Raw genomic sequence first — 12,693 nt, 5'->3', positions numbered from 1 at the left:
TTTTTACCCCCTATGTATTTAAAAAAGGACTTCTTATTGTCCTTAATCTGGGAAGCTAGTCCCAGTTCCATCTCTGCCTTGGCCTTCCTAACTACCCCCCTACATCCCTGAGCAACTGCAGAATAGTCCTCCCTGGTGATGACCCTTTCTTTCCATTGGGTGTAAGCCTCCTTTTTAGCAAGTAGACATTCCCGGATGCTTTTGGTGAGCCATGGAGGCTTGTGTGCCCTCCTGCTCCCTTTGATCCTCGTTGGGATTACCTTCCTTTGGGCTTGGAGGATCGTCTCCTTAAGGAGTGACCACTCTTCTTGGACACCTGGCTTAGTCTGTTAAAATTTGGGAATGCGTTCTCATACTAAATTTGGGAATGCGTTCTCACCTAAGTCTTCCTGGCTTAGTCTGTTAAAATTTGGGAATGCGTTCTCATACTAAATTTGGGAATGCGTTCTCACCTAAGTCTTCCTGGCTTAGTCTGTTAAAATTTGGGAATGCGTTCTCATACTATTCGGAAGGTAATGGAGAAACATAGTGCGGGATGTCTCTGAATTCTAACTTGCTGTTTGGGCTTCTAACAAACACTTTACAATTAAAAGCGGAGGTAACCCAGTCTAACGGTTGTCGTGGAAATGCTTGGGCTGCTGCTTCAATAACGTTACAGACCCACTCTTGGGGGCTGGTGGAGTGAGAGTTTATTATGTAGGTATTTTGGATGTGACTGGTCAAGGGAGGAATAATTAGGGGGCAGGTGTGAAGCATAATCTGTCTAAGCATTTTTTTGGTGGCTGCTTGAAAATGATTGTGTAAAGTCTTGTGTTTCTGCTCTTGTTGCCTAGTAACTCTGACCTCAGGTTATCTTAAGGGGCTCCAAGTGGAATTTTGTTCATTTCCTGAGTGCTGAGCAGAGCCTGGACTGCCCAAGTGCCCGTTTTTCAGAAATCAAGTTAACAGGAAACAGGCATTCACATATTGTGAGAAATAGTAATGCTGTGTCTCTAGGTTATTGGATTTAATTCTATTTTCTTCTCTTGCAGTTGCAAGTATATAATATTTCTACAGACTTGGTAGAGCAAACAACTTAATAACAGGTTCATCAGTTGTTGAGAAATAGCCTTTCAAGTCCTGGAAGTGTGACAGCAATCCTCTGAGTGTTTGTATCATCACTAGACAGAAGTGGGTCTGGATGCTGAGAAGCTTTAGTGGCTTGATACTTCTGCCCTTTTTGCGTTGTGAGGGAGTCCACCAAGTCCACTTTGTGATTCATGTCCAGAGTTTAGACCTTGGTGCTGGCTTGTGCTAGAACTTTCCACCTCTATTTTTTACCTTAATCGTGTTATTTGTGAAGGCAGGTGTTTGCTTCACTTACATGATAGTAATCCAGAGAAATCCAGATAAGATGAATAGAATTGTTCAGGATTTGGTACAAATCAGTAAAAATAAAAAATGGGAAATAAGGGGCCATCTACCCTACAGCATCTAGAACACATGAGTGGGCAGATCATAACAGCACTGCAGGAGGTGACTCTCTTGTTACTGATGTTCCTGCAGGCCTTTGCCCAGCTCAGTTGTATTAAGCATTTACAAACACAGAGTAGGGACTGTCTCACTGTAACCTTTCAGTTTAAATCATTGTTTTTTTCAACCTTGTTAGACTTGAGGGGATAGGATCCCTGTAGAAAATGCCAGCTCTTAGCTGTCACTCAGTTTTTTGGCTACAGAAAAATAATAGAGCAGAGAACTCAGAAAGACATGTTGGAATGTTTCAGGCACTAAGTCTTTGGGCTTACCCTGTGAATCGTGTGAATGTGCTTGCAAACAAAACAGTGCTAATATTGGCACCCTGTGGCACCTTTAAAAGTAAGCAAAGGTGCTACAGGATGTTACAGCACAGTCGTTGAGAATCACTGGTCTAAGTAGACAAAAGTTGGCAGTGTGTATCTGGGGATGAAGGCAGGAACAGAATCACAGGGTTGAGTGACTTGCTCAAGATGTATTCTGGAGGCAAGTGGCAAATCTCCTGACTTGATTAAGTGTTACCCTGTAGACCAGGGATTAGCAACGTTTTGGTAATGTGGGCTTTTTTGTGCCCTGACCCTACCCACAGGCTGCAAGTCTCTGCCCCTTGGATCAACCAGATTGCCTGCACTTGCCCTCTACAGTGAGGGTAAGGACAGATGTAACAGAGGAGTTTGCTGTGGGCAGCAAAGCCCAACACAGCTCTTTGTCACTGTTCCCTCTGTAAGCCTGGACCTTTCCAGGATCAATCAGCCAAGTTCATAGGCCAGATCCAGCTCATGGATCAGCGGTTGCTGACCCCTGCTGTAGACAATACTTTGATGCCTCATTAAAAGGTGCTGAGAGAGTCTGAATTCATCCTACAGAATGGCTTTTCCCTTTGTATTTTTACTGTAAATATCATTCCGTAATAACCGCCTGCACTTGTTTATTCCTTAACCATAACCCTATCTGACATATTGGCTGTTATGTTGCATCCATTTGTAGATTAATATGAAGAACTGGCAGCAAATATTCTCTATTTAATGCAGGTGTCCCTGGAGGCTGTATTTATTTATTTATTTATTTAGAGGCAAAGATTTATGTAGGTATATTTGATTGGACCAAGGGCATGGTTGGGATAGACTTAAGCTTTTGAATGCAACCTAAATTTAAAAATATGTTAATGATGATCTGGTATATTATTGGTATTTTTTTTCTTTCAGCCTTACAATGTCTGGATATTTCTAAGCCTTGTGTCAATGAGGGAAAGTGCTTCTCATATCCCAATGGCACTGGATTTTGCAGGTAAGTCATTTTTACTTTAAACATCACTTCACCTATCCTCTGCTTTTCAGTCAAGGTTATTAGCTTTAAGGAAAGGAAGCAAAGGCTGTGATTATGTTTAGGCCCAGTATGAATTTTTGCTTGGTACAGAGGCTTTGACCTTATTTGAATTGTAGGGTTGCATACCTGCAGAAGAACAGGAAAGGAAATGGAAAGATTTATCACACACTTTTCTTTGCACCGAATTCAACTTCCAACCTTTCTCTGGTTCTCCTCTGAGCATCTTCTGAGTGGCCTTTCCTATTTGGGCAAAATGTCTGTAGAATAGAGGTTGGACTTCCTGGCTAGAAGCACTCTAAGAATGACAGTGCCACATTTCTCCTGCCTTTGGGGAGAGCCTTTTGATGATGTGGAGCAATGAGCATTCAATAGTCTATTGGGCTGTATTAATAGGAATGTTTCTTGGAAGTCAAGGAGAATGATTCTTCTGCTGTTCCCTTTTGGCAGTGGTGAGGGCTTACATGGAGGATGTTGTCCAGTTTCAGGCACTGTGTTTCAAGAAAGATAGGGACAACTTTGAAGAATCCAGTGGAAAATAGTAAAAATGATTACAGGTCTTCAAATATGATTTATAAGGAAGCATTGGAAGAATGGGATTTTTTTAGCGTGGGGAAGAGAAAACTGAGAGGGGATTTGATAAATCTTCCAAGACTGAAGGTTGGTTATAAAGAGGATTGGTGATTGACTGTTCTCTGTGGCTGCGGGGGACAGGATGAGAAGTAACAATCTTAAAATGCAGCAGGGGAAATGGTGGATATTCAGAAGAATGTGTTCACTTTGAGGATGGCTAAGCATTGGAACCGGCTACCTAGAGAGGTTGTGGAATCTCCATCCTGGGAAGTTTTTAAGAGCAGGTTAGAAAAATACATGGATCAGATTTGGTTTAGAATGGAGCTACTCCTGCCTCAGGCAGATGATTGGACTAGTTGGCCTTCTGAAGTCCCTTTCAGCCTTGCCTTTCTCTTATTCTATAAATACTGTGGGGTTGGTCCACTTTAGGGAAATTTGTAATGCAGTGGTTTTTTTCAGCTAGTTTTCCCTAATTTGAAATACCTTGTTTGTTTATTTGTTTTTCTGAGGTTCTTCTTAGTCTTGGACACTGGCAGGTTCATATTTTGTGGTGAACAAGGAATAGAGGCTTTGAAGCAGATCAGTCTTCTGAGTAAACTTCTAACCTACTACAGGGTGGAGACTTTTGAGGGCAGATCTTACTCCCCTTCCTGGCAATTGGCTTTATTTACAACTGAAATTTTAAAACATAAAATCCAGTCCAAATATTGGTTATTTTCAGGGTTCTTCTTCCCCCAGCCTCCGTCCTGCCTGCTGCTTTATCTGTGTTGGTTAACAAGCAACTCAGAGCAGTGAGTCACAGAAACCCATTTAGTTTTTAGTAGAGTTTTTTCTGGCAAATGCAGACAGCCTTGGTATAACTATAACTTCACATTCCTGGTGCCTGGAAAACCTATACGCAGAAATTTGTAGTGTCTGAAAACTGACACTACAGCTGTTTCAACACAGCTCACTTTCTGGTAGGTTACCTTAATACCAACAATGATTAGAGAACTTTTTAAAGGCAAACTTAAATGCTGCCTAAGCAAGTAGTGCAAATGCTTTTTAATTTGTAAGTGTCAACTTTCCACTTGCTTGGAGTAAAAGGATTTTTCAAGCCTTGTTTATTTCAATAATGCTAGTTATGCCATTCTGTAGCATGCTGAAATCCTCTTTCTCCGTGGTGCTTACATTCTTCAAATATTTGCGGATTATGTCCCACTTACTTAACTTAGCTAAGGAACAGCTCTGCTTACTTAGCTCTATTCCTGATTATATGATACCTCAAAATGAATACAACCTTTGCTGAAATGACATCCTGAGACCTCTGTTGGGTTGCCTTTTCATGTCCAGCCACATGGCAGTGGGCTGGATTGACTATAAATCTTTGGAGCCAACCTTGTTTGGCAGGTGTGCCACAAATTAGCTTCACTCCCCCAAGCGCCACTCTGATCCTGTTCCTTTGCCTAATCTACTACTCTTCTTTCTGCTCCCAGCCCCCATGCTCTCTGCCTGGTTTGCTGCTTTGCTTTCAGCTTCCTGCCCTGTCTGCTGCTGTGCTGCCTGGCCCCTCCCTGATCTGCCATGTGCCAGGCACAGGGGCTACCCATGTTGCTTGGCCACTCCTGATATAAATCAGGGTGAAAGTGGAATTCATACATTGAAAGAATCTATTTTAATGCACCTTTTCCATTTGTATTTAAGTTATTTTTCTAAAGAAGGGTGTGTTCTTATTTGTTGATAGATTCATTAAGCTGCATAAATTTATCACTAATAGAACCTTCATGCCAGATTTGGTATGTCTTGCTGTGACATAGGACGTTACATTATAGACATTTGTCTAAGCAATTATATCGATTGATGCTTTCAGAATCCTGTTAATTTCACATTTTAGTATGTTAAGAAATGATCAGGTATACCTTATTTATTTACTGGTTAATTAACTTTTTACTTTTGTTCACTGTCAAGCAACTGTGTTATGATGACAAATCTGGTGTAATTAAACACTCAAAATAGCAGGTAACATTTATTTTTTATTAAACAAAACAGTCCTAAGTGAATTGGGTACATAAAGTTTTCTTACCAAAACATGTTCCACATTTTTTACAGGAGAATGGTTTATGGAAGAGGGGGAGGGGAATAACTATAGTCAGTGAATTAGATTCTCTCAGGATAGCTTAGGAAAAATTTCCAGTGTGTCTTTCTGAAAGTGACTGAGACTTGTATTTCTAATCACCAAAGTCTCTTGAAAATTAGAAGATTTCCGGAGTTGGTTAGTTCTTCCAAGTGCTAAAACTGGTACATCTCAGGTTCTACCTCCTCATTATTATTTATAGACTGGAAGGGAAACAAGTTTTCCTGCTTCTCCAACTCCCAGTCAGCTTCTCACCCTTTTTGAATGTTCAGTTTGAAAGAGGAATGAATATGAAATATATATTTTTCTGTCTGCAAGAGGCTTCTGCTGTGCAAAGATGGCTTGTGCCCTTTGCTGACTTTGCCAGTCTCTTGTACTTAGCAACACCCTCCCTGCCTCCCCTACAGATGAAGCCCTTAATACAGTGCATGGCCTACTCTCCCACATTTATGAAACTTGATCTCCAAAGCAAGAGGTTTTCTCCTGATTTTTTTTCTTTATATTGAAACACATGCAGGGGATTTCTCAAAGTTTTGCTAGGAGTGCGTAGATTTCAGCATTTTTTAATTTACATTTTCATGAGGTTATAATAAAATTAAGTCTTAACACATGTTGTGTTAAAATCAAATTAATTTTTTAACAAGCTCTTTTTCTTAAAAGAGAAAACTCTCTGCGTTTAAATAACAAAATAAAAAATCTCTCTTAAATATATATTATTTTTAAATAATAGATTTTTTATTCACCCCATGTGGCACTGCAGGGTAATACTTAATTTGCTAGTCCCTGGTGCTTGTTAGTCTCACCCCCTCTGCCTCCCACTTTCTGCTTCCCAGATTTCTCCTTTCCATTGCTTGATATAACCAGCCCCAGATGTATGTGCTCCATTTTTTTTAAGCTGAAGCTCTTTCTCTTCCTTTCCCATGTCTGTTTAAATAACTTCTTGTTTCTGTCTCATGACTGGTGTCTGCATCTCCTCCCACATAGCACCAATTTGTAAATTCATTACTTTGCTATCTCTATGTGCAGATCATAACAAAGATATTTAATAAGACTGATCAGAATGTTGGAGCCTCTTTTTCCTGCTATAGGCTTCTCTTCCAACTTTTATATGTTCCTGTTACCTCTGTCCTTGATTGTGCTACATCTTAACTGGTTTTAAGTGCACCTAGTGACTTTTAGTCTGGCATTCTCATTTTTTTAAGACACTGATGCCATTGGTGTTATCCAAGTGTTAATCAGGTTTCCATTTGTCCACTATCTTTGTAGTGCTATCAGTCATGTGAGGGTGAGCACCCATTAGTTTAAAATTTGCCTGTGTGCAATAGTGGCTGGCTGTGATGGCAGTTTTGACTGTCCATTTGAAACACGTAGCCTAGAACAGTTTATCTTCTTGCTGCTGCTTTCCTAGCTCCTGAGAACAGCTTTTTGCAGGTCATAAGTCATCCCTTGCTCTTATTTGCAGTTTGTTCCTTGTCTAGGACTTCTGGGGAAACTGAAAAGACACAGTGTAAGCCAGTGGTCTCCAAACTTTTTTGATTGCTCATCCCATCAGTAAAAAATGTTTGAGCAAGCACCCCCAATATATGTATATTTATTTATTTATACATTATATACATGTACTACTCAGTGTAACACTGTACAAAGTTTGCAGACCACTGTACACTGTACCTCCGCATTGTGGAACTCCCACTCTTCCCTCAGGACACCTCGCGTACCGTACGTGACACATGACTGTCTGACATATGGACCGAGTGAGGGCGGCAGTGTCAATCCATATATTAAATATTAGTAACGCTTAATTTCTTTCTTATTTTCTTAGATAAAAAATAAATATGAATAGAAGTTCTAATATTTTCTTCCCGCACCCCAGTGGATTGTCTTGCGCACCCCCTGGGGTGCGCGCACCCCACTTTGGAGACCACTGATGTAAGCTATGCAGGTGTCACAGATTACCCCTGCACCCTTCTCAAGTGCCACTCTGATTGCCTTCTCCTGCATTCTCTGCTTTCAGCTCCTTGCCTAATTTGTTACTCTGCTTTCTGCTTCCTTCCTTCCCTGTTGCTCCCTGTCTGATTTGTTGCTTTTCTTTCTGCTTCCTGCCCTATCTGCTGTTGTGCTGTCTGTCCCATCCCCAATCTTCATGCTGCATATGCAGAGGCTGCCCATGCCACTTATAGTATCTGTACCTCAAGTTGGCAACCCCTTGGTCTTGCACTGAGTTTCTGGGTCCAGCTAAAACTTTCTAATTTTTTTGCAGTAAGGAAAGAAGTGTGGAAGAAAAGTCAGTCCTTTAAAGTGGAATTTCCATGATGCTTCTTAGCATCCTGTTTTCCTCTGCACTCAGTATGGGGAACTTTTAGTAGGGGAACTTTCCTGTCTAGTGTTTCAGCATAAATGTTGTTTTTCTGAAATTGCTACAGCTGCAGGAATAGAATATTGTGTTCAGAAAACTGAGCTTTCTTAGCCTTTAGCTGTCCAGCATGGCTTACTAGTTAGGCAAATCCCTCCCCCCACCCCCTTTAGTTTGTTTGTTTACTTTTCTTCCTGAGGTTGCTTCAGTGCTTCCTCTGTCTGGCAGCACGTTACTATGAAAGGCGCTCTTCCTCTTTTTGGACCTCCTCTCAGCAATGCTGTTTGTTCCAATATGTGATCGAACTAACCTGCTTAACTTTGCTGTCTCTTGGAGTAAATGAACAGCTGGAACAGAAGCCTGTATGTCAGAGAGAGCTGTACCCCAAGTGAGAATGGGTTTAGATGAGGAGGCTGATAAACATTACTGCTAATCTAAATGCCTGGCAAGGCAGCAAGGAAATGACAGCTTAACAATGAAACCACTTTCTTTATCTGAGGGGTAGTTCTGTGTTATCCATATCCTGCTTAAAAATGAAACATGACTCTCAGGTAGAAGATGCTCCTGCCTGGTGCTTCTGGGTGATAGTTCTCACATGGAGGGGAAGGGCCTGAAAAGAAAGCCTGAGCTGGATCTTGGTTTTCTATCCCTTTCATGCTCTTTGGACTGGTCTGCACCCCCCTTGGGGAGCTCTTTTCCCTCCATGCTTGCCCTGGCCTATGCCAGGTTTTCTCATGGCACTGTTTGATAGAGATCTTGACTTTCTCTGATGTAGATAACTCCACAGCCCTGCTTCTGTTTGTGAGCAAGGTTTGGTTTCCTCCTTTCAAAAATGTCTCAGTAAGTTTCTTCGAAGATTAGATACAAGACAAGCTTTCTTAAGTGGATTTTATTAGTACACTAGAAAGAAAGGAAACTGTGAAATAGTAAGCTATATGTAGGCCTTATTCATGGAGTTGTTCAGAACTGAGAGCCTTAGACCCCAGAGTGAGCTGAAGAAAACTATTTTCAGGAGCCTTATAGAAGATGGATGCATTGTGCTGCATTCCTGTAGTGCTTGGTACAGTGAGGCCCCTGTCCTCCAAGGCCATTAATGTTATGACAGTAGGGAATGTTTTCAGATTCTTGATACTTTTTTCTTTAGTTGGCTGGTAGTGTAAGATGCAATATGGGACTGAACAGTCAAGGTCAATCTGGGAATGATTTGGTTCCAGATTGCTAGTTGGTGTTGGGCTTTTTTGCCTTCTGAAGCATCAGGGATTTTGCCTCTTCCCAGAAGAGGGGACACCAGAGAGGGTTGCCTGGTCCTGGTGATTAGTACAGGGAATCTTTTTAGGTAGGTATTTGTTGTTCACAATGTCAGGATCATACTGATTATCAGATGCACAGCAGGAAGGAATTTTATCCCAAGCCAAAACGTTAAGGAACTGGATAGGATGTTTGCTGTCCCCTACAGCACGGTGCTTAGATTCCATGCTAGAGTCATCTTGGTAGGTCTTGCCTAAAACAGTTCCCCACCTGATAGGGGCATTGGTGCTGCCTTTGTCTCTCCTGTCTTCAGCTTGTGATACACAATAGCTTAGTTTCCTGCCAGGGATCAAAATGCTTCAATGTAATGTCATGGGGCACAATGTTGGAGTACCTGGGTCTAATTGAATGGTCTTTCATATATAGGAGGTCAGAGTAGATGACCTAAGATTCCCTTCTACTCGTCAGCTCTACGGAGCTACACATTTTTTGCCTTTTCAGTTGCAGGCTTCTGCTTTTTCCCCTCAAGTTCTTTGTGACAAACCAGCAACTGAAGATGGAGGAGGATGAAAACTCATTTCCTCACTCAGGTCCTTTCAGATCTGAGCAAGCTTCAGCTTTGTCCAAGGGTATCTTTTTAATTCCCATTTCTGCCTCTGTTGCTGAGATGTTGTAGGGCCTACTCCCTTGTAGCACTTTGTGTCTGCCATCTTTGTACTTCTGACCTGTGAATCACTAGGCATCTGACAGTTGCACTTGATGGTGGCTATCAAATTACTGCAGTTTCTGGCAGGTCTGTTGAGGATGTTGGGAGAACAAGCCTGCCCTTTAGTTACTAGAAGCTGCTTGGCTGGGCCAAACACAACAGCTATCTGCAGCATGAAGAACACCCCTTTGCTTTGAGAAGGGTGAGATCTCAGCCCAGGTATACCAGAACATGGCCTTTCTCCTGTCTAAGGAGCTGTAGCCCACTCTGCAAGGCAGAAATGGAGTGTCACTGGAGATAAGAGCCCAAGGAGGCCCTCTTGCTTGCAGTTTGGTGACATGAAGCAGCTTCAGGAGTCTGCCAGGGAACTGGAATAGTGCTGCAACAGGTTGAAGAACCAATGGAGCCTCCTGGAGGCAGATGGCAGCCTGCTAAGGGGCAGGCAGAGAATTTAGGGAGCTGGGACCTGTCTTTTGGCACATACTGTGCATTCCACTTTTAATTTTTAACTTGCAGAAGTTGCACATTACAGGTGGGCAAAGAAGTCTAGAGCCCAGAGAATGGACCCCAAGCCACCTTTTAACTTATGGTTTCTAACCAGTCTGTATTTGGGAGTGTAGGTTTTACCACACCTAAAGACTTAGAAGTGCAATAGCAGCCACAGGCTTCTTGTCACACTCAGTGCAATGTCGTCAATTCCAAACACGTCCTGCTACCCCCAGACCCTGTTGCCAAATGTTGTCTGGCTCCAGGTTCTGCCCTGGATGAGCTTTGGAACGAGGTGGGAGGTGCTGAAGTTTATGGTTTCACATAAGTAAAAGCTTAGGAGGCGGTACAGTTTTTATCTGAGCACAAAGCTAAAGCTTCCCGAGAGACTTCTGTTCCCATTATTTCTCTGCATTTGTATAACTGTTGTGGCCTAAGAACTCACTAAGCTACATGTGACTGAAACACCACACATCAATGCAATCCTGTCTTACAAGAAGTTCTCATCTAACTGAAAAATTGATGGAAACCTTGAGGCATAAGAAATAGCAAGGAAAAAGCTGGCCAGAGATTCCTGTCCTCCCTCCTGAGAGGAAGTGTAGGTGTGGGAGTCAGAACTCCAGAGCCAGAAGGAAGTCTGGTTACAATCTGCCCCACAATATTTGAGGCCCTTCTCACGTTCTTCATTGAGCCTACTTTTTCATCCTCTTTGGATAATGCTCCAATGAAAGTGAAGGGGATGCTGGGAGGGGAGCAAGGCAAGTAGGAGATTTCTCCCTTCGTATTTTAGATTAGAACCATATGCTGCCTTCTGTGCTGTCCCTGATGATATCATTGAGCCTGAAATGGGAAACTCCCATGAAAACAAAACATCTGGGAAGACTAGCTGCAGCAGTCAAGGTGTAGACTGACTTGGTGAATGTACCTAAAATGAACATTTCTGGTGAAGAACACCCGTTTCCATGGAAAGGTCGCCTCTTTCCAAGAACCCTGCAGAAAAGGGATAAATTGAGAAGAGGCTTCAAAGCAGTCTGGCACCACAACTGCTTTGGTAACAGCAATAGCTCTCTGTGTCTTGACAGTTCTGTTTGAGGCATTGTCATTGTCCGCATTGTGAATCTAGTGCTGTGACTGCTTCTGATTAAGTAACTATTTTGTCTGTTGAGGGGAAGCATCCACTGTAAAACTTGCTGAGAGACTGCACTGTGACGCTGTGGGCAGCAACTGCAGACTGGAGCTGCAAGTTAGAGGCACAAAAAAAAGGGGGGGGTGTTAAGCTAAGTTCTGACTAAAGTATTTGTGCTGGAAAGTAGCCCAGAGGGAGTAAAGGAGAAGTTTTAATTGGAAGCAGCTGCAAGGCTGCTGCAGCCCACAAGACATTTTCCTAGTTCATATGCTCTGTAGCTTTCAAAAAATGATGATTTGAATTGGGTTGTGTGTGAAATACATTCTTAGAAGATTAAGTTTTTGCTGGACAAGGCTAAAAAAGCTCATATGCGTCATGAAAGTGCCAGGACAAACTTCATCTTCCTGTTACTCTTCCTGAGAGTTAGATGGACTAAGGAGAAACAGTGGCTTTTATTTGGAAAGGGTTTTATTTCCTGTTCTGAGCCTATCATCTTGGGGCTGACACAAGCTGCTACAATTTTAAGCAGCTCTGTAGACAAGTGGCTTATTTTATTTTGTAGAGAACTTGAACTAGCAAATCAGAAGGAGAATGGGAGGGGAGGTGGTGGCTGGCGTGGCTGCTGAGTCTAGTCTGTGCAGAGGATAATCTGACCCTTATAAAAGCTTGATTTGGAGCCAGATTTTCAGTGCTGGCTTCTATTTTTGTGGGCATGATTTTGTGCCCAAAATGAATTTTGTGCAAATATTTCCAATTCTGCTTGCACCAGCATTTAGATGTTAATTGGTAGTAGTTGTTCCCACAAATGGGGTTGGCATGAGGCCTGGCTGAAAAATCTGGTCCTTAGCTTTTTATAGTTCTCTAACTGTCAAAAAGGGCAAAATCAGGTGACTATGTGGAACTGAGCACTTAACCAGTAGGAATGCTAAATTAGAGGTGGAAGGGTTATATTTTTGCTTCACCCATCCCTGTTCCTGTGGTGAGATCATTCTTTGTGGTATGTTCCCTAGTGTTTTGTCCAGTTTAGACGTAAAGAGTCCGAGCGAGGGACATTCTTTACTACTTCCTGTGGGGCACTGTTCTTTGGAGCTCATTCAGTTTTTTATGATTTGTTCCACTAACTTTGGAGACTAGTCTGGTTCTAGAAAGATTGAAACAAACCCTATTCTATGTCACTCCAGGAGGACAAAATATTATATTTTGGGCTCTGTTATTCATGGTGATTATAACCTCTTTCCTTGGGAGGACAGAAATTA

General features: G+C 42.1%; 1 protein-coding gene across 2 annotated transcripts in view; it reads left to right on the top strand.

Moving 5' to 3' along the window:
• NOTCH2 (notch 2) overlaps window positions 1–12,693 on the top strand; it is a 150,158-nt gene that overhangs the window by 12,237 nt on the left and 125,228 nt on the right. For both annotated transcript variants that reach the window (XM_019501982.1, XM_019501983.1), the window contains exon 2: window positions 2,718–2,799. In XM_019501982.1, coding sequence (XP_019357527.1) covers window positions 2,718–2,799 — 82 coding nt within the window. The remainder of the gene's footprint in view (window positions 1–2,717; window positions 2,800–12,693) is intronic.

The sequence above is a fragment of the Gavialis gangeticus genome, unplaced genomic scaffold (genome assembly GCF_001723915.1).
Source record: "Gavialis gangeticus isolate Ggan-Ray unplaced genomic scaffold, GavGan_comp1, whole genome shotgun sequence".
Lineage (NCBI taxonomy): Eukaryota > Metazoa > Chordata > Crocodylia > Gavialidae > Gavialis > Gavialis gangeticus.
Note: the sequence above shows the minus strand (reverse complement) of the source record. Positions and strands in the feature narration are given on the sequence as shown.